Below are 23087 nucleotides of genomic sequence, written 5' to 3' on the forward strand. Positions count from 1 at the left end.
ACCACTCTACTGTACACTATTACTCCTTCCACTCCTTTTTCACTTCTCCTCTCACTTTTCACTTTCCCCTTACCAACCCCCCAAGGGGGAGGACCTATTCCCTTCAGGCCCCCCAATGGTGTGTCTGGTGAGTGTGGTGCAAAGTGTTCCTAGGGTTTTGACTGGCTCTGATCTTAGCAACACCAAAGAACAGGGATCGGTAACCAATGAGGAGGCGGATACTGTGCAGAAGGGCAGGTTGCACAATACCCTGTGATGGCCTGATAGGCCAGGGCGTCACATATACTCATCCATTTTAACCCCTGTGCCTCCAGTGTTGGCCTCCCAGGTGTTCTTCAGTTGGACAGCAAGCGATGATGTCCTGTTGGTCAATCACTTGGCCACTGAGGTCTATGATTTGGTGCAGTGGTTAAGTACAAGAATCAGTGACTGAATTAGATGTGTAGTTTCATGATGTGCCATTACCTTACCACTGTGATGAATTACAGGGCCTCAGTGGACAGGTGAATGAGAAAGACAAGTCATTACTTACTGTCCTGTTTGAGACCACTGGAGAAGCCTGCACTGGAGTCAAGAGGGTTAGAGAGGATTAGCTTATAGAGCTTACACTAATGTTGGAGGAGAGTACAAGGTTTACAATCGCTATTCTACTTCATCACGAAGGTGTTAACAGGCATAAGGGTTTTGTTTTGGACTACTCATGTTCTTCCACATCAAACAACTCACCCATGCCTCTACAGACCTTGGTTTAAAGAGAACCAACCAGCAGGATTTTGCTATATGAGGTAAAGGCAGGTCCATACAGGCACTAAGACGCTGAATCTAGGCATACCTGTTGTAGAAATATCTAATGCTTGGATGATTAAATATCTTTAATCAAAGTTGCAGAAAAGCACTGCACTTTGATTGATGTGTGCAACATTGGCAGGTGGATCAGGTCCTCACGTTTATTCCTCCTCCGGCGTCCTCTGGCATGCCCCCTTTTCTTTGTTTGAATATTGTGCCACCATTGCTGTTGTTGGCAGTGCATGCGTATTGCCATAGTAATCAGGTCTTCATTAAAATGGCGCCGGAATCCACGCATGCATGTACAGCGATCTCCAGTAAAGAATTGAAGAAGCATAGGCATATGCTTAGATTTACTTTTTTTTTATAACTGAGCATGCATCGATGCTAAATAGATTTGAAATAATTTTAAAAAACAGCGTGTGATCTCCTCTATTTTTGATAACCATCCAAGGTAAAGCAGACAGCTGGGGGCTAGTATTATCAAGCTTGGAAGGCCCATAGTTTTGGTTTTTTTAATTAATAAATAGATGAACAAGAGACTAAGGTGGAGTCTTTATTCAAATAAACTATTTTTTTCCAGTTAGTGTTTTTTAACTGTACATTCACAGAGTTAGTAATGGGGGTGTCTGATAGAGGCCTCTCCATTACTAACCCCTGGGCTTGATTCTAGCTGTCAATTTACAAAATATTACCCTAATTGCCAGCACCAGAAATGCACAACTTCTGGGACGGCTGCAGACCACTATTTTTAGGCTGGGCTAGGCCAAATTACCATGGGCATTTGCAGCCTGTTAATACCAGCCCCTAGCTGTCTTTTTTTACTTGGCTGTTTTTCAAAAATAGGGCCCCACATTGTTTTTTAAATTATTTAAAAAATTACTTAAATGAATAATTTTAAAAAAGGCATAAGGTCTCCTCTATTTTTGATGACCAGCCAAAGTAAAGTAGCCTACAGCTGTTTGCTTTACCTACAATAGTTATCAAAGATAGAGGAGACTGCACGTCATTTTTTTAATAATTCTTTATTCTCTTCCCAGCAGTGTCCAAGTCTCTTCCCAATGCCGAATGTGCTGCAACTTTTATTAGTCACTTGTGTGTGTTGGTCACTTTGTTTTTAATAAGCAGCCAAGGTAAACCAAACAGCTGTGGGCTGCAGTCCGCAGCTGTCTGCTTTACCTGCTCTGGTTATCCAAAATATGGGGGACCCCATTTCATTTTTTTTTTATAATTTATTCCCTAAATGTATCTACTTTTGTTTAATTAAAGATGAGCTGAACCCGGTGAACTCTAACATCAATAGGTTCTCTCATCCCTAGTCAAGTAATGTTTTCCTGGCATTTGCCAAACCCAGCCTAATCCATTAGACTGTAGGATGTGTGAGTCATCACTCCAGTGTCCAAGATTGGCATGTTTTACACTCTTCCATCTAATGCTTGGTGATATCAAGCCATCATGCAGCTGCTTGGGCTTGGCCAAGCCATGAAGCTTTTGGTGCACAGTTTTTGTGTTATTTCTTACAGAGGAATCTTGTAACGCTGAAGTTAGTCAGTTTAGTATTACTCTAAAATTCCGTGACTATTTTAGGTTGACCCTTTCCATCACTAATGTTGGTAATGGCAGACGGCATGGCTAGGGGTTGGATTTTATACACTTGAGGAAATGGGAATGAATGAAAAATAGAGTTAAAAAATTATGATGTTTGTTCATATAGTACAAGTTTATCTATTTTTGCTAATGATATTCTCATCTATACTAGATTTAAAGCTTGCAAAACCTTTTTCCAGATAGTTCCTCTCCTGATCCGGAGTGTTATAATGAAATAAAGTTGACTTCTATTAATAGAACCTACGAGTGGAGCTCACACTTTCAGACGGCCAGAGAGCCCCATAGGGGTGAACAGGCCCATGACGATCGGGAGGGTTAGGGTAGGAAAGAGTTAAGTGCTAAGGTTGGAGGCACATAGGGGCTGCCTGATTGGTGGGAGAGTCGGGAAAAGGGATTGGGTGAGGGACAGGATATGGGAGGGTTGGTGTGTGGGTATAAAAGGGGCTGTGCAGAGGTCACTGCCCCTTTTGACCTACAGACAGTGTGTCCCGCCCACCCGCCCTGCAATAATATAAAAAAAAAAAAAAAAAAAAAAAAAGATATATATAAATAAATAAATGAATAAAAAGGATAATAATAATAATAAAATCAATAACGAGTATATATAAAAAAAAAAAAAAAAAAAGAAAAAGAAATTAATAAAAAATGGAAAATAAATGTGAAATATATAAAAAAAAAAAAAAAAAAAAAAAAAAAAAGAAAAAAAAAAAGGAATGTTGTTTCTTTTGAGTTGTTGTCACAGCGGGGTGATAGGTCCGTTCAGAGAGGTTTGGTGTACCGACAGTAGGTTTGTTGGTATGAAGCCACTCAGGGGGAGTGGCTTTGAGTTGGATGGGAACTTGTAGGCGGAGGTCCTGCAGGTTCTGGGGAGGGGTAATTAACGATGGAACGTTAATTACCCTACACCTCGGGTCGGTTTGGTCACGGCCGAGGTGGTCCCCTGGGCCGGTTGGAGGTTACGGCCGGGGGATAGGAATGATGGTTTGGCTCTCGGATGGACCTATCAGGTGTCATTTTGTGGAGAATATGTATATATGTACAGGTTCAGGTGTTAATGGGGTGGCATGTTGAGCCACAAGTTTGGTACATATATACTGTTGAATAAAGCTGTGGCCATTCGGCAATAAAGTTGGAGTCTGTGTCGTTACTAATATGTTTAAATTAAGGGGAAGTTTGTCACTGGAGACCCGTTTATCCCTTATAGATACGTCATGCTTCAGGGCAGTAAGTTCTGATTAGACTAGAAATTTCACTCTAATTATTTTATTTGGAAGCATGTTTCAGTCCATCATGAAGAAGCCCCAGCTGTGGGCAGAAAAAAATTTCCCTGGAGAACCCAGATTAGCTACACATCAGAGAGAAGTAGATGGGAGCTTTATATATAAAGCCTAAATTAGAAAATATTCTCAGACACCTAAAAGCTTCTGTCTCCTGTTTGTAAAGGATTTTAAGTTTTGGATGCATGCTTTAACCAATTCAGTGCTCGTACATGTTACTTTGTTTTAGGCCTCTTTCCCACGTATGTACCTCCGGTACGTGTTTGGCAGTTTTCTCATGTACCGGAGACACATACACACGTGGACCTATGTATTCCTAATGGTTTGGACACACGTAAGTATTTTGGAATGGAATGTGTGTCCGTTCCATACTTACGTGTGTCCGTGTGTTTCTCACGCTGACATGTCCGTTTTTCTCCGGCATCACAGGTGTCACATGGCCCGTACCCGTACCAAAAGGATGTAGTGTGGATGCGGTCCCGTGTGACACACACCGGAGAAACACGTGTCATTATTTTAAAATTAAAAAAACACATACTCACCTCTACAAGCCCTGCAGATTCTTCTGCTGCAAACAGTTACTGCCGTCATTTTGAGCAAGTTAAGGAGGTGGGCGTGATGTCACGGGCGCTAATCTCCGCCCCTCCGCTCGGCCGGAAGCAACATCAGCGGGGAGTGGGAGGGGCTGGAGCCGAAGATCAGTACCCTGGACAGCAGCAAAGACCACGTGAGTATTCAAATTACCGGTTCTCCGTGTGTTATCGCGGATAGCACACGTAGAACACACGTGGCACACACGTACCGGAGAAATGTACTTACCAAACGCAACATGTAAGGAACATACGTGTCTCGCGGCACGTGCGTGTTTTTTCATGGATGTGTGAGAGAGGCCTTAGGAGTAGTGATGAGCGAGTACTAAAAAGCTCGGGTGCTCGAAGCTCGGGCCGAGCCTCCCAAGATACTCGTGTACTCGGGCCGAGCAACGAGCCCAATGTTATCCTATGGGAGACCCGAGTATTTTTGTGAAATGACCCCCCGGCAGCATGGAGAAACCCTAAAAATGGCACAAAAGTCTCAGAAGAGTGCTCAAATGACATGGCAACAGCATGGGGAAGACCCCTTGAAGCATTTATCACTCAAAAGTCACAGCTGTGAACAATTTTGTCCGCGTTTTACGCCATTTTTACGGACTCACCAGAAAACCTTCCAAAATGACCCCAAAATGATTTTTCATGGCGGAAATGTTAAGGGCACATACCCAATAGTGAGATAGAGCTGGTGTATGTTACTTTTTGAGATTAATACATGAAAGATTTTACGTGAAAACATTGTGTGGCACTCCGATGTCCCTGAGAAGAGACGTACATGAAGGCCTCTTGAGTCTAATGTGCCCATTTTGAGGAAGTGAGTCTTTGTAGTATTTTCCTTTGCCAGGGCAGTCCAAAATTGTGAGGTTCACCAATGCCCCTGCATACAGACGTGCATGAGGGCCTGTAAACCTGAAGTGCCCATTGTAAGGAAGTGGGTCTATTGTAGTATAGCCCTTAGGCAGGGCAGCCAAAAATTGGGAGGCTCCACATTGTCCCTGAATAGAGACGTGCATGATGGCCTGTAAACCTGAAGTGCCCATTGTAAGGAAGTGGGTCTATTTCAGTATAGCCCTTTGCCAGGGCAGCCAAAAATTGGGAGGCTCCACATTGTCCCTGGATAGAGACGTGCATGATGGCCTGTAAACCTGAAGTGCCCATTGTAAGGAAGTGGGTCTATTTCAGTATAGCCCTTTGCCAGGGCAGCCAAAAATTGGGAGGCTCCACATTATCCCTGGATAGAGACGTGCATGATGGCCTTTAAACGTGAAGTGCCCATTGTAAGGAAGTGGGTCTATTGTAGTATAGCCCTTAGGCAGGGCAGCCAAAAATTGGGAGGCTCCACATTGTCCCTGAATAGAGACGTGCATGATGGCCTGTAAACCTGAAGTGCCCATTGTAAGGAAGTGGGTCTATTTCAGTATAGCCCTTTGCCAGGGCAGCCAAAAATTGGGAGACTCCACATTGTCCCTGGATAGAGACGTGCATGATGGCCTGTAAACCTGAAGTGCCCATTGTAAGGAAGTGGGTCTATTTCAGTATAGCCCTTTGCCAGGGCAGCTATAAATTGGGAGGCTCCACATTGTCCCTGGATAGAGACGTGCATGATGGCCTGTAAACCTGAAGTGCCCATTGTAAGGAAGTGGGTCTATTTCAGTATAGCCCTTTGCCAGGGCAGCCAAAAATTGGGAGGCTCCACATTGTCCCTGGATAGAGACGTGCATGATGGCCTTTAAACCTGAAGTGCCCATTGTAAGGAAGTGGGTCTATTTCAGTATAGCCCTTTGCCAGGGCAGCCAAAAATTGGGAGGCTCCACATTGTCCCTGGAGAGAGACGTGCATGATGGCCTTTAAACGTGAAGTGCCCATTGTAAGGAAGTGGGTCTATTGTAGTATAGCCCTTAGGCAGGGCAGCCAAAAATTGGGAGGCTCCACATTGTCCCTGAATAGAGACGTGCATGATGGCCTGTAAACCTGAAGTGCCCATTGTAAGGAAGTGGGTCTATTTCAGTATATCGCCTTTGCCAGGGCAGCCAAAAATTGGGAGGCTCCACATTGTCCCTGGATAGAGACGTGCATGATGGCCTGTAAACCTGAAGTGCCCATTGTAAGGAAGTGGGTCTATTTCAGTATAGCCCTTTGCCAGGGCAGCCAAAAATTGGGAGGCTCCACATTGTCCCTGGATAGAGACGTGCATGATGGCCTTTAAACCTGAAGTGCCCATTGTAAGGAAGTGGGTCTATTTCAGTATAGCCCTTTGCCAGGGCAGCCAAAAATTGGGAGGCTCCACATTGTCCCTGGATAGAGACGTGCATGATGGCCTTTAAACGTGAAGTGCCCATTGTAAGGAAGTGGGTCTATTGTAGTATAACCCTTAGGCAGGGCAGCCAAAAATTGGGAGGCTCCACATTGTCCCTGAATAGAGACGTGCATGATGGCCTGTAAACCTGAAGTGCCCATTGTAAGGAAGTGGGTCTATTTCAGTATAGCCCTTTGCCAGGGCAGCCAAAAATTGGGAGGCTCCACATTGTCCCTGGATAGAGACGTGCATGATGGCCTGTAAACCTGAAGTGCCCATTGTAAGGAAGTGGGTCTATTTCAGTATAGCCCTTTGCCAGGGCAGCCAAAAATTGGGAGGCTCCACATTGTCCCTGGATAGAGACGTGCATGATGGCCTGTAAACCTGAAGTGCCCATTGTAAGGAAGTGGGTCTATTTCAGTATAGCCCTTTGCCAGGGCAGCCAAAAATTGGGAGGCTCCACATTGTCCCTGGATAGAGACGTGCATGATGGCCTTTAAACCTGAAGTGCCCATTGTAAGGAAGTGGGTCTATTTCAGTATAGCCCTTTGCCAGGGCAGCCAAAAATTGGGAGGCTCCACATTGTCCCTGGATAGAGACGTGCATGATGGCCTTTAAACGTGAAGTGCCCATTGTAAGGAAGTGGGTCTATTGTAGTATAGCCCTTAGGCAGGGCAGCCAAAAATTGGGAGGCTCCACATTGTCCCTGAATAGAGACGTGCATGATGGCCTGTAAACCTGAAGTGCCCATTGTAAGGAAGTGGGTCTATTTCAGTATAGCCCTTTGCCAGGGCAGCCAAAAATTGGGAGGCTCCACATTGTCCCTGGATAGAGACGTGCATGAGGGCCTCAAAACATTAAGTGTCCATTTTAAGGAAGTGGGTGTATTATAGTATAGCCCTTAGGCAGGGCAGCCAAAAATTGGGAGGCTCCACGTTGTCCTTGGGTAGAGACGTGCATGAGGGCCTCAAAACATTAAGTGTCCATTTTAAGGAAGTGGGTGTATTATAGTATAGCTCTTAGGCAGGGCAGCCAAAAATTGGGAGGCTACACGTTGTCCCTGGGTAGAGACGTGCATGAGGGCCTCAAAACATTGTTCCCATTGCAAAGGAGCGGGTCTCCTGTCGTTGTAATGTCCATTCTGCAAAGAATGGGCGAAAAAATTTACCACTGGGGGTATACCTGAAACAAAGGCCTAAGTATTGCAATTTGTAACGGTCATCATCATGGTGGTGCATGAGGAGAAGGAGGAGCAGTCCAGCGATTATCCAAAGTCCAGAAGTGTGTACCCATGGGTGAGTGGAGGTACATGGCAAACTTTAAATTCCGCTCTCATTTGCTGGTGGTGTGGTGAAGTCTGGCCCAATCCAACCCTTGTTCATCTTGATCAGAGTCAGCCTGTCAGCATTTTCAGTTGACAGGCGGGTGCGTTTATCTGTAATGATTCCACCTGCGGCACTAAAAACACGCTCTGACAAAACGCTAGCAGCAGGGCAGGCCAGGACTTCCAAGGCGTAGAGAGCCAATTCATGCCACGTGTCCAGCTTGGATACCCAATAATTGTAAGGCACAGAGGAATGTCGGAGTACAGTTGTTCGATCTGCAAGGTACTCCTTCAGGATCTGGGCAAACTTAGGATTTCTTGTGGCACTACCCTGCACCTCAGGGGCTGTGGTACGTGAGGGGCTGAGAAAACTGTCCCACATCTTAAAGACTGTTCCCCTACCTCTGGCGGATTGGACTTGTGCCTCTCTCGGCTGTACGCCTCGGTTGTCCACTGATTCATGACCTATGCCGCTAGCGTTTTGTGAGGGGAATGCTTTGCCTACTTCCGTGAGTATGGCCTTCCGAAACTGCTGCATTTTGGTTGACCTCTCCTCCACGGGAATAAGAGACAAAAAGTTCTCCTTGTAGCGTGGGTCTATTAGTGTTACCAACCAGTAATGATTGTCGGCCAAGATGTTCTTAACGCGAGGGTCACGAGACAGGCAGCTTACCATAAAGTCAGCCATTTGCGCCAGACTCTTAACAGCCAGGACTTCAGTAGCCTGACCAACAAGATGACTGAACATGCTGTCCTCCTCCTCCTCCTCCTCCTCCTCCTCCTCCTCATCTACCCTGTCCTCTGGCCAGCCACGCTGAACCGAGGATATGACTGGTGTGCATGTCATATCCTCAATTTGGCCGGAGAGTTGCTCCATGTCTTCATCCTACTCCTCGTCATAGTCCTCCACTGCACGTTGTGATGAGACGAGGCTGGGCTGTGTGTTATCACCCACACCCACTACTGTTTCTTGCTGCAACTCATCGCGCTCCGCCTGCAATGCATCATGTTTGTTTTTCAGCAGAGACCGTTTTAGAAGGCAGAGTAGCGGTATGGTGACGCTAATAATGGCGTCATCACCACTCACCATCTTGGTGGAGTCCTCAAAGTTTTGGAGGATGGTACATAGGTCTGACATCCATCTCCACTCCTCAGGTGTTATGTGTGGAGTTTGACCCATTTCCCGACGGCTTAGGTGATGCAGGTACTCAACAACTGCCCTCTTCTGCTCACATATCCTGACCAACATGTGCAGAGTTGAATTCCAACGCGTGGAGACATCACACACCAGTCTGTGAGCCGGAAGATGCAAACGGCGCTGAAAGCCGGCAAGGCCGGCTGAAGCAGTAGGTGACTTTCGAAAATGTGCAGACAGGCGGCGAACTTTTACCAGCAGATCAGACAGCTCTGGGTATGACTTTAGAAACCGCTGAACCACGAGGTTGAGCACATGGGCCACGCATGGAACATGTGTCAGCTGGCCTCGCCTCAAAGCCGCCACCAGGTTCCGGCCATTGTCACACACGACCTTTCCTGGCTTTAGGTTCAGAGGTGTGAGCCAGTGATCTGCCTGCTGTTTCAGAGCTGTCCACAGCTCTTCTGCATTGTGGGGTTTGTCACCTATGCAGATTAGCTTCAGCACAGCCTGTTGCCGCTTCGCCGAGGCAGTGCTGCAGTGCTTCCAGCTTGTGATGCGCAGGAGGAGGAGGAGGCTGAAGAGCATGACATTCCGGAGCTGTAGAGTGTGGGTGAAACACTGACTGAGGTAGGGCCTGCAAACCTTGGTGTGGGAAGGACGTGTTCCGTCCCTCGCTCAGACTGGGTCCCAGCTTCCACAATATTAACCCAGTGTGCCGTCAACGAGATGTAGCGGCCTTGCCCACAAGCACTTGTCCACGTGTCTGTGGTTAGGTGGACCTTGGGTGAAACAGCGTTGTTCAGGGCACGTGTGATGTTTTGTGACACGTGGTTATGCAACGCGGGGACGGCACACCGGGAGAAATAGTGGCGGCTGGGGACCTAGTAACGTGGGACAGCTGCCGCCATCAGGTCACGGAATGCTTCTGTCTCCACCAGCCTAAAAGGCAACATTTCCAGCGCAAGCAGTCGCGAAATGTTAGCATTTAGAACTGTGGCATGTGGGGTGTTGGCAGTGTATTTGCGCCTGCGTTCAAAGGTTTGCTGAATGGATAACTGAACACTGCGCTGGGACAAGGACGTGCTTGATGATGGTGTTCTTTCTGCGTAGGCAACTGCAGGTGCAGGAGTGGAGGAGGCTTGTTCGCAGGCAGCATGGACAGAGGATTGGCTCGCATGCACAACCAGCGAAGACGTAGCAGTGACATCAGCAAGCACTGCTCCTCGACTCTGTTGTACTTCCCAGAAAGTCGGGTGCTTTGCTGACATGTGCCTGATCATGCTGGTGGTGGTCAGGCTGCTAGTTTTGGTACCCCTGCTGATGCTGGCACGGCAGGTGTTGCAAATGGCCTTTTTTGAATCATCTGGATCCAACTTAAAAAACTGCCAGACTCGGGAAGACCTAACATTTGTACAGGCACCTTGTGTCGTCGTGTTGTTCCGGGGAACGGTTGCCTGACTTCTGCCTGGGGCCACCACCCTGCTTCTTACTGCCTGTTGTGATGCTACGCCTCCCTCCCCCTGTGCACTGCTGTCCTCGCTCTGCATATCCTCCTGCCAGGTTGGGTCAGTTACTGGATCATCCACCACGTCGTCTTCCTCTTCCGCACCCTGCTCCTCCTCCTGACTTGCTGACAATTGTGTCTCATCATCGTCCACCACTTGTTGAGACACGTTGCCAACTTCGTGAGAACGTGGCTGCTCAAATATTTGGCCATCTGTACAGACGATCTTCTCATGACCCACTTCAATATGAGCTGGCGAGAGGCCAGAATGTGTGAATGGAAACGTGAACAGCTCTTCCGAGTGTCCAAGTGTGGGATCATTAATGTCCGAGGAGGACGTGTACTCAGCCTGGTGGTAGGAAGGAGGATCAGGTTCAGAAATGTGCGGTGCAGTATCACGGCTACTGACACTTGACCGTGTGGAAGACAGAGTGTTTGTGGTGGTGCCAATCTGATTGGAAGCATTATCTGCTATCCAACTAACAACCTGTTGACACTGGTCTTGGTTCAAGAGCGGTGTACTGCTGCGGTCCCCAAGAATTTGGGACAGGACGTGCGAGCGACTAGATGTGGCCCTTTGTTGTGGCGAAATTAGAGCTTGCCCACGACCTCGGCCTCTGCCTGCACCACCATCACGTCCACTTCCTTGTTCCTTGCCAATGCCCTTGCGCATTTTGCAATGCTGTGCACTGCTGACGTGTATATTCACTACTTGTGCGTTATATCAAAGTGTGTGGAAATTGCACACAAGTGCACCTGTACGCTGCCACCAACAGGCACACACGTGCGGTTTTAAAAACCAAGCACGGACGCAATAATAACCTAACAGGTTTTTTTGGGGAGCGACAATTACAGACAAGTCAGACACTATCTGGACTGTTTTACACTGTGTACACCAGCCCCAGATATGATGAAGGCTGGTATACGGTCACCACTACCCTGCCTGCCTGCCTGCCTGTATACTGGTACAATAGTCCTGACAAGGACTCTTTTGGTCACTAGCCTGTATTCAGACCTGGCTATACCCTGCCTGTATATAGCAACAATAGTCCTGAGAAGGACTCTGCTACTGTACTCCGACCTGGCTATACCCTGCCTGCCTGTATACAACTAGAATAGTCCTGAGAAGGACTTTTGGTCACACTGTTTGCAGCCCTGCAACTGAAAAAGCTATAAAGGGCCGCAAAGCTTTCCCTGAATCAGCGACACTCTCCCTACACTGACTGTCTGAATAGCTGTGAGCAGAGCACAGCGCGCCGGCCGATATAAAGGCTCGGTCACGCTGTGCAGGCCGGCCAATCACTGCAATTCCACAACTAACAGGGCTGTGGCATTGCAGTGGTCTGCCAGCCAATCCCTGCATGAGGGCTGGCTCTCAAAAGAGCGCCAACATGCAGGGATGAAGACCACGAGTACAGCACGAGTATCGCGAGATTACTCGGTCCCCGCCGAGCAGCCCGAGTACAGCGATACTCGTGCGAGTACCGAGTAGTGACAAGCATGCTCGCTCATCACTACTTAGGAATCAAGCTTTGAAGGTGTAATGTGCTAAAAAATATTAGATATGGATGGTCATCTATGTGATAGAATTTTTATAATCACATAAAGTACTGCAGAAAATGTTGGTGCTATAGAAATAAAAATGATTATTCAGTTACAGTTTTTCTATTAGATTAATGGCATGTAATGGTGTTACTATTACATAACCAGGGTTATGATATCATCCAAGTGCAGTTAGATGGTTTCTATGGAGCCATTGACAATTTGGATAAATGTATGCTTATTTTAAGGGAATGTCTTATTTTTTGTATTTGTGACTCACCCCAGGGCTAAAGGGGGCTTTACACGCTGCGACATCGCTAATGCGGAGTCATTGGGGTCACGGAATTTGTGACGCACATCCGGCCGCATTAGCGATGTTGCTGCGTGTGACAACGATGAGCGATTTTGCATCGTTGCAAAAACGTGCAAAATCGCTCATCGGTGACATGGGGGTCCATTCTCGATTATCGTTACTGCAGCAGTAACGATGTAGTTCGGTACATCGGTATGTGTGACGCCGCATGAACGAGGAAGCTCTCCCTACCTGCCTCCCGGCCGCTATGCGGAAGAAAGGAGGTGGGCGGGATGTTACGTCCCGCTCATCTCCGCCCCTCCGCTGCTATTGGGCGGCCGCTCCGTGACGTCGCTGTGACGCCAAACGGACCGCCCCCTTAGAAAGGAGGCGGTTCGCCGGTCACAGCGACGTCGCCGGGCAGGTAAGTATGTGTGACAGGTCTGGGCGATGTTGTGCGACACGGGCAGCGATTTGCCCGTGTCGCGCAACAGATGGGAGCGGGTACCCACACTAGCGATATCGGGACCGATATCGCAGTGTGTAAAGTAGCCTTTAGAGGTACTCAGCCCCGGGCCATATATTTACGGGGAAAGTACACTGGGTGGCTGTTGCTCAGTTCCATGACCCTGGGGGTTGCTTGAAAGGGGGTTATATACCGGGGAATAATAATAAAGGTTTTGTCATGATGCCACTTGCGGGTTGTGGCTAGGTAGATGGAGCCGCCGCTGCACAGTCTCTCACCACTGGGGCTGATGTTAAAGGCAGCCTGGATGTTGGGCCCTGCATAAGTAGGGTCAGGCCCCAGGGAGTACTGTAGGTGATAAAGTTAGGCGTGGAAAGAAGGTAGGCCACACAAGGGATTGCAGTGTAACTGGTTTCTTTACTCACAGCGTGGCTATGGCTTGCGACCCGAAGCAGGCTGGTCCTCACAGCTGGTCCCCTTAGCCCCAGTGCCGGTGTGGTAACCTGGTGGCTTCTTTCCCCTGCTCCTGTCTCTGGTTGTGGGTCCCCGTGGCTTGGAGCGTCTGGGGGCCTTCTGGTAGTCTTTCAGTCTTTAGTCCATACGGCGGTCAGTTTGAACCCTGTAGGGTCCATGATCTGTTCCAGTCCCTGGTTCTCCAGTCACTGCTGGTGCCCCGAATTGTACGGTCAGTGAGGTCCTGTATGGTCACCTCACCATGCAGATTTTATCAGGTCTGCCTGGATCGTTTGCCTGACCTAGGGCTCTGTACCCCGTCGGTGCTATGGTTCCGAGAGTACTCCACCATACTCCTTCGGCAACCACATGCCTGCGCCTGACAGGTCACTGTTACACACTCCCGTCAGTTCGGTACGTTCATCTCCTTTCACTTCCACTTACTGACTGTCTGATCCCCCTCCTCCCCTGGTTGTCATCTAGTGGACTGGATCGGCTCCACCCCTATGTGGCCATCCATTGGGTCCAACCCTAGCCTGTCACCAGTCATTGGAGAAGGGAAAAACAGGGATTATATATGTGTTTTGGTGTTACTGGCACTGGTCTTCTGGGTCCCTGGGGGTAGGCCCTGCATCTTTGACAGGATGCAGTTGCTTAGGGCTCCTGATGGCTTCAGGGGCGCTACATTTGCATGAATGATTGGGTCGCCCATTAATGAAAAATTAGTATTAACTCCCTTCTCTCACCCACCTCTCTGGCCCATCATCAGTGATTGAAACATGTGTTAACTGCAAATGAATATTCACCACCTTACTCCACCCATATTCCTGCCGACCCCTCTGTTCCGGTATCAGTGATTCAATCAGACTTCCGTATTAGTGACTGAGGATCATATCACAATGTTCGGACTGGCCAGCAGCTCTTCCGTCCACAGCATCTTAGCATGTCTTTCTATGCATTTCTGTCATTATTGGACTAAACTTGGATGACATAATTTTGTTCTTTTCCATCTTTTCCTCATGTGAGAGAATTGGATCACACTATGCTGACTCTGAACAGAGTATGATCAGATTGTCTTAGTATAATCGGTCAGATTCTCTCGCATGTGACTACAGGTTTAGGGGATGATTCATCAAGCAGAATTCTGCCAAAAACTGATTTAAATTTTGCTAAATATTTGGTGCAACTTTAAATTTTTATCAATTTTGTTGTATTTATATTTATACAAGCCTCAAATAGCTCTGGCTGCTTTTTTAAAATGTGTCCAACAAATGTGCCAGACTAAAGGGGGCTTTACACGCAGCGATATCGCTAGCGAGAGTACCTGCCCCCGTCGTTTGTGCATCACAGGCAAATTGCTGCCCGTTGCGCACAAAATCGTTGGGAGCCATCACATGGACTTACCTGCCTAGCGACGTCGCTGTGGCCGGCGAACCGCTTCCTTTCTATGGAGGCGGTTCGTGCAGCGTCACAGCGACGTCACTAAGCGGCCGCCCAATAGAAGTGTAGGGGCGGAGATGAGCGGCCGTAACATCCCACTCACCTCCTTCCTTCCTCATTGCCGGCGGCCGCATGTAAGCTGTAGTCCCCGATAGCGATGTGTGCTGCCTTGGGAACGACAAACAACCTGCGTCCTCAACAATCAACGATTTTTTTTAAAATGAACGACGTGTCAACGATGGACGATTTGGTGAGTATTTTCCATCGTTAACAGCCGCTCGTCGGTGTTGCACGCAATGACGTCACTAACGATGCCAGATGTGCATCACGGAATCCGTGACCCCGGCGATATATCGTTAGATACCTCGTTGAATGTAACGAGACTTTTATTCCTCATAATTTTGCCACAAAAGTAGAGTAAATACTGAAAGAAATATATGCCTGGTGTACATGTGAAAGATTTAGCAAATTCATTAGGGGCATACACCTTTTAATGAATTTGGTGCATCTTACTCCAGATCTCCCTCCATGAGGACTGGTGCACAAAACTCCTTACTAAATTGGGGCCTAAGATTTTAAACCACTCATCGTTTGTCATGGTTGGCACCTATCCAGGAGGGGTTTTCACTCACTCTCTTTTTGATGACCACTTTTCTGGCTTTTTATATGTTATAAAAAATCTGGGTTTCGCCAGGTAAAGAAATAGTAGAGCAATATTGGATGAGTAGAAGAGCTGATATATTTTTGTTTTTAAAGATTATTCTAGAACACTGATTTTGAAAAAATGGGTGGACAATGCATAAAGCCTTTTTGTTATCTACAAAATTGACATCAACAATTTCATTATTTTCCTTTAATTACACATTCATATTTTCAGGTTTAATGAATATTCTTCCATGCATTTTAGAGTTTTTTCATATCTCTGTTTTTCAAGTACCATCTATGTTCCATCCGAATATCTCACATGGATCACATTGACATATAGAGTTGAGCGAGTACCTAACTATTCATACTCGCTATGCTCATAATGAGTACTGTCTAATACTCATATATTCATTCTGAATAGTGTGTGCAATGCAAGTCAATGGGGAAAACTCGCAAAGTAACGAGTAACTCAAACATCGTACTATTCGTGCGAGTAGCAAATTGTGCGCAATTTAGGTTACTCGTTACTTTACGAGTATTCCCCATTGACTTGCATTGCACATGCTATTCGGAATGAATACATGAGTATTAGACAGTACTCGTTATGAGTATAGTGAGTACGAATAGTTAGGTATTCGCTCAACTCTAACCACATACCCATTCTAGTCTATTGTGATGTTCACATATCTGTGTTTTTTGGAGACCCCTATGTTCATTACCTTATCAATTCACAGTAAGGGTATTATTATTTTCATCTTTCTGTTTTCCCTGATATCCTCCTGTGGGTTCACATCATGGTTAAAATAGATGCCGACAGACGAGAGGCCACATGCTGGCATCAGAATGTGGCATGTAGCAGTGACATCAAAAGCTGATAGGCCAGTGGCTATTAAAAGTCACTGTTTTATGCCATGGACTTACTCAAATGTCAATAAATGATGATTTTATTCAGAATCAAAAAAGCCAAGCAAAGGAATAGAACTTCTTTGGGGTAAACAAGTAATCTCTGACGTTTCGGCCTATGGCCTTATTCACAGAGTTAACTATGAAAAATGAGATACAAAAAATAAACGAGAATAATTACATAAAGAAGGAATCACATTTCTTTACAATCAACTAGGGAAGAACACAGATACAGCTCTTGTCCATAGTAGAGGTACGGGATTTTTTAGAGGGAATATACATATACAAATAAACATACAGTCATATGAAAAAGTTTGGGCACCCCTATTAATGTTAACCTTTTTTCTTTATAACAATTTGGGTTTTTGCAACAGCTATTTCAGTTTCATATATCTAATAACTGATGGACTGAGTAATATTTCTGGATTGAAATGAGATTTATTGTACTAACAGAAAATGTGCAATCCGCATTTAAACAAAATTTGACAGGTGCAAAAGTATGGGCACCTCAACATAAAAGTGACATTAATATTTTGCAGATCCTCCTTTTGCAAAAATAACAGCCTCTAGTTGCTTCCTGTAGCTTTTAATGAGTTCCTGGATCCTGGATGAAGGTATATTTGACCATTCCTGTTTACAAAACAATTCCAGTTCAGTTAAGTTTGATGGTCGCCGAGCATGGACAGCACGCTTCAAATCATTCCACAGATTTTCAATGATATTCAGGTCTGGGGACTGGGATGGCCATTCCAGAACATTGTAATTGTTCCTCTGCATGAATGTCTGAGTAGATTTGGAGCGGTGTTTTGGATAATTGTCTTGCTGAAAAATCCATCCCCTGCGTAACTTCAACTTAGTCACTGATTCTTGCACATTATTGTCAAGAATCTGCTGATACTGAGTTGAATCCATGCGACCCTCAACTTTAACAAGATTCCCCTCGGTGCCGGCATTGGCCACACAGCCCCAAAGCATGATGGAACCTCCACCAAATTTTACTGTGGGTAGCAAGTGCTTTTCTTGGAATGCCGTGTTTTTTTGCCTCCATACATGACGCCTTTTTGTATGACTAAACAACTCAATCTTTGTTTCATCAGTCCACAGGACCTTCTTCCAAAATGTAACTGGCTTGTCCAAATGTGCTTTTGCATACCTCAGGCGACTCTGTTTGTGGCGTGCTTGCAGAAACGGCTTCTTTCGCATCACTCTCCCATACACCTTCTCCTTGTGCAACGTGCGCTGTATTGTTGACTGATGCACATTGACACCATCTGCAGCAAGATGATGCTGCAGGTGTTTGGAGGTGGTCTGTGGATTGTCCTTGACTGTTCTCACCATTCTTCTTCTCTGCCTTTCTGATATTTTTCTTGGCCTGACACTTCTGGGCTTAACAAGAACTGTACCTGTGTTCTTCCATTTCCTTACTATGTTCCTCACAGTGGAAACTGACAGTTTAAATCTCTGAGACAACTTTTTGCATCCTTCCCCTGAACAACTATGTTGAATAATCTTTGTTTTCAGATCATTTGAGAGTTGTTTTGAGGAGCCCATGATGCCACTCTTCATAGGAGATTCAAATAGGAGAACAACTTGCAAGTGGCCACCTTAAATACCTTTTCTCATGATTGGATACACCTGCCTATGAAGTTCAAAGCTCAATGAGGTTACAAAACCAATTTAGTGCTTTAGTAAGTCAGTAAAAAGTAGTTAGGAGTGTTTAAATCAAGAAATTGATAAGGGTGCCCATACTTTTGCACCAGTCAAATTTTGTTTAAATGCGGATTGCACATTTTCTGTTAGTACAATAAACCTCATTTCAATCCAGAAATATTACTCAGTCCATCAGTTAGAAGAGATAGGAAACTGAAATAGCTGTTGCAAAAACCCAAATTGTTATAAAGAAAAAAGGTTAACATTAATAAGGGTGCCCAAACTTTTTCATGACTGTACATATATATAAGCCGTATGTCAAGTCCAGAGTAACTATCATTGAACATTGGGAAAAATAGGGGCTGGAGAGTGGAAAAAGGGGGGGGGGGGGGTAGAGAGCTGGTATCAGCATATTCTGAGAGATATGTGTACAAAAGTTAGTATCGGTAGGGAAGGAGTGTTTAGAGACAATGAATTCAGGTATAATACCTGTCCCCGATGGTTCATAGTTCCAAAGAAAATAGCTGAAACTTTTGGACTCTTTGGAACTATGAACCATCGGGGACAGGTATTATACCTGAATACCTGAATTCATTGTCTCTAAATACTCCTTCCCTACCGATACTAACTTTTGTGCACATATCTCTCAGTATATGCTGATACCAGCTCTCTACCCCCCCTCCCCTTTGTCCACTCTCCAGCCCCTATTTTTCCCAATGTTTAATGATAGTTACTCTGGACTTGACATACGGCTTATATATATGTATGTTTATTTGTATATGTATATTCCCTCTAAAAAATCCCGTACCTCTACTATGGACAAGAGCTGTATCTGTGTTCTTCCCTAGTTGATTGTAAAGAAATGTGATTCCTTCTTTATGTAATTATTCTCGTTTATTTTTTGTATCTCATTTCTCATAGTTAACTCTGTGAATAAGGCCATAGGCCGAAACGACAGAGATTACTTGTTTACCCCAAAGAAGTTCTATTCCTTTGCTTGGCTTTTTTGATTCTGAATAAAATCATCATTTATTGACATTTGAGTGTGCAGTGTAACTATATATGTACTTGTGTGGGACCTTCCCCATCACTAGCACCTCATCCCCCTATTAGTGTGCACGCCTTTCTTTCTATCATCATTATGCCACGGACTGTTAGCGTGCAGTCATGTTTAATGGCTGTTGACTGGCCCCTTCTATACTCAACATGGGGGCCCACCGGGGGATTGTGCGGTGTCCTGCCAGGCCTGCTGGACACTGTATATATAGATTGCATCGCCATTGCATAGTAAACTTCAAAAGCAACATTGAACAAATTGTATATTTCAAATAAAACATATTGAACAATGATTCAAACTATTTTGTGCTATGACAGTGATAGTATGTGTAACGGTTGGTCAGTCTCAATAAATGGATCAACAAGAAGTGTCACACGAGCCTTGTCTCCACGGCCAAAGTTCAAGTTAATGATATTTCTATCATATAACAATTTCTAAATGCAATAATTCATTTACACATAAAATCTGCTTTCTTTTTAGGGTTTATGAAGATTAAGAGGAATCTCCACTCACAAGATACCATGACAGAGGCAACCAACTGCCCCAAGAGAAGCGCAAGCAAATCAACAACTTCTTTCCTAGTTTTCGGATAATCTCTGCTTCTATTACAATACACACTCTAAGAGGGGTCCATTTGTACATTTATAGTCATACAAAAATAAGACCTTTTAAATTTATAGTTGTCTTATACTTTCCTGAATTTTGCTGTACCTGTCTTCATGATTCTGAAAATGGAAAGATTTTATGTTATAATTCTATGATATCATTTGTGTGTTTGCTAAAGATTAATAGTCTGTATGAGCTTTATAAGTTCATTAAGTATGTTGTTAAAAGGGAAGATTCTTTGGTTCACCAATTTTCTTTTTACATATTTATTTCAATTTTCCCAATTTTCTTTTGCATTTTGAAGAACACTTCCACAATATTTTAGTGACATATCACAGGTGAAAAATACAAAATAAGCTCAATCAATTTTTTAATTATTACCAAACATTCCTTGGTAGATCACAACAGTCCCTTTTTAATGAATATTAATATTTTTTTATTTTTTAGTTTGGTCAAAATTGAGACCCAGTCTTTTAAAATAGTGCATCGTTCTTTTCATAGTAAATTTAGGATTATTTTTATTTAAAAAGATGAATTTTAGAACGGTCACGTGAATCACGTTTTTATTGGAATTAAAAATGCTAGTTTGTACCTTACATAATATTTTAAATAACTTCTTTATTCACAAATTGGACTTAAAATAGATCATTTGTATTTTTCTTTTTATAGTCATTGTAATGTTTTTGTAAGTACGTAAATGGATACATTAATTATGGCCAATTAAAAGGACACACAAAAAATTATTGCAGAAAAACTACTATAAACCTTAACTTATATCTATTTAACGTAAAACAGTCTTTCAAATCTATCAAAGAGTTGACTATACATCCGTTTGCTAAATCTATTTTTTAAAGACAGAGTTTTTGCTTTTCATGTATTTACATAAATCCAAACATAAAGCAGAAAGATACATTTGAAAACCATTTTAAACTTTCCATCAATTAATTTCCTTGGGAAATCAAAAAAGGATACTAAATTTTGACAGGACAGGATAGCATAGAAGGCTATGCTACTGAACATTGTCCATTCCAGCATACATTGGTATCTAATAGTATGCCAAGATCGATTGGCACGCGTTTCATCACTAGTCAGCTATGTACAGTATGTGGCAGAATACATTTACATACTTTTTTGTTATACAAATGTAGAATTGAGACAGAGCTGATATGTTCTGACTTCAAGTTGTCACTTCAGGGAGGAAGGAGACAAATTCTAGTGCCACCTCTTGGAAGTAGCAATCCTAAAATTCAAGCCTTGTCATATGACTTAGGATTTATGCCAGATTAGAATCTCAATTTGCAGACACAGTGTTTCGGAGTTATTGCCCCTTGTCAGTGCAAAGTATGAGATCTGATCTGGTTGTATGAGAGGCTAAGATAGAGTCTAAGGGGTAAACTAAATCCAGACACATTCCAGTTTCATATGATGGTAATTTAGCATTTTTATTATGACCACAATACCTGGACCCCCATAGTTCAACTGTCCATAAAGTATCAAACCTTACAGTGATCGCTGAGGTCTACACATTACAGACAAAGAATGACCCCTAACTATTTTTCCAGAGTAGTATCCAAATGCTATTTTAAAAAAGTTTTTACACATTGTTAGTCTTTATACAGTCACTGATTCTACAAGTAAAAGCCTGATAGTATTTCATTCAATATTGAACCATATGATCCTTTCTTAAAGAATGTAGCTGGAGAGATGAATACTTTATAAAATGTAAATAGACAATGTTGATAAAGGTTCGTACTATAAATGTGTATATTATCTATATGTGTATTGCACCGTTAAATTATCATTTTATTTAAGTATATTTAGTTTGTAGATGAGTTGCATGTTGGTTTCTTATTCATTTTTTAAATAAACTGGGGAAAATTTCTTGTGCTTTTTTTTTGTGCATTTCTTTTTGATATTTTTAGCTGTATATGAAGGTTGTTAATGACAATTTCATGTATTAAAGCTATAATGGTGGGTAAAGGACCCATGACACCAGAGGTTTAATCCTATAATGACCATCGATACAACTTTCAATTGCGGCCATTAAGTGGCCTTAATCCTTAGTGCTGCCTTTTCACTGTTCTTAGGATTGAGTGAATAGTGCCAACCACCAGGCAAAAACCCTCGGATAGCAGCTGACACCCTGTGGCATTCAGCTCGACCAGTTTTAGAACTGGTTGGTGATGATCAACAGCTTAAATGCCACTGTTAATCACAACAGTGGTATCTAAATGGTTTAAAGGGGGTTAATAACCCCTATGACACCATCGACCCTCACATTCATAATCGCGGTTGTCAAGTAGTTGCTATGGTACCCCAAGGTTAACTGATCATCTCAGAATATGGTGGCCTGTTAGATCCTGCTATAAGCACAGTCTAACAGGCACTGTAAGTGAGACACTGACAGGTCTCAAACACTGCAGTGATGGAGTACTGCAATGCATGACACCAGTGATCAAAGTAAAAAATATTCATGTGCCACAGTGAAACTAAGGCTAGTTTCCCACTTGCGTTCAGCGCATTCCGTCACTATGGAGAATAGCACAGTCCGTTAACGCACTGCGCTATTCTCCATAGACTTGTATGGACGACGCACTGTAACGCAAGTGTCTGCGTTGCATCCGCTGGACGACGCAGCGTCGTTATTTTGACGCTGCGTCGGGCGGATGGAACGCAGCATGTAACGTTTTTCTGCACTTGGCGGAGTGTCAAAAACGCAACCTGCAGGAATCCGTTAGGCGTCCGTTGTTTTTATAATGGATGCCTATGGTGGCGGATTCCATTAGAATGCGTCATTTGACGGATTCCGTTAACGCAGCTGTCTTTACACAACTGCGCATGCTCAGATGTGTAAAGTCAAGGAAAAAAAACTACAACGGATTGCGTTATTTTGTACGATCTGTAGCATGCGTCGTGCCACTATATGCAATGCATCCGTGGCATGCGTCACACAACGCAATGCTACGGATCCCGTCCAACGCAAGTGTGAAACTAGCCTAAGTGAAAAGGTAAAGAGAAATAAAATATGATAGAAAAGTAAATAAACAAAATCGTGCACAAAAATAACAAAAAGACATTTTGAGACTAAAAATACAGTGTTTACGTAAAAAACCCCTCATACTCATAACTGGTATTGTGGTATTATCACATCCAGAATGACCCGAACTACAACATTATCTCATGATTTATTCTGTATTTATTCTGTGTGGCAGAAAAAAAAATATAAAAAATGGTGCTTTTTCATCATACTGAAACACTAAAAATGGATTCAAAGTGATCAATAAGTCATATGTAACAAAAGAAAAATTGGGATAAATGAAAATGCCAAATTGTCCTACAAAAAACAAGCCCAAATATGGCTTATTCTGCAAAATGATAAAAAAAAAATCAGCTCTCATAATATGACGATGAAAAAACAAATTAATTTTGTAAAATATTGTTTTTAGTGTGTAAGATTAGCAAAGCATAAAAAAACAAAATCTGGTATCGTAGTAATTGTACTGACCTGTA

General features: G+C 44.0%; 1 protein-coding gene across 1 annotated transcript in view; it reads left to right on the forward strand.

Annotated features, from left to right (window-relative positions):
* Nucleotides 1-21458, forward strand: part of CXCL14 (C-X-C motif chemokine ligand 14) — an 85841-nt gene extending 64383 nt beyond the window's left edge. Inside the window, exon 4 of the mRNA XM_075344455.1 lies at nucleotides 19452-21458. Coding sequence (XP_075200570.1) covers nucleotides 19452-19467 — 16 coding nt within the window. The 3' untranslated portion in view covers nucleotides 19468-21458. The remainder of the gene's footprint in view (nucleotides 1-19451) is intronic.
* The last annotated feature ends 1629 nt before the right edge of the window (nucleotides 21459-23087 follow it).

The sequence above is a fragment of the Anomaloglossus baeobatrachus genome, chromosome 4 (assembly GCF_048569485.1).
Source record: "Anomaloglossus baeobatrachus isolate aAnoBae1 chromosome 4, aAnoBae1.hap1, whole genome shotgun sequence".
Lineage (NCBI taxonomy): Eukaryota > Metazoa > Chordata > Amphibia > Anura > Aromobatidae > Anomaloglossus > Anomaloglossus baeobatrachus.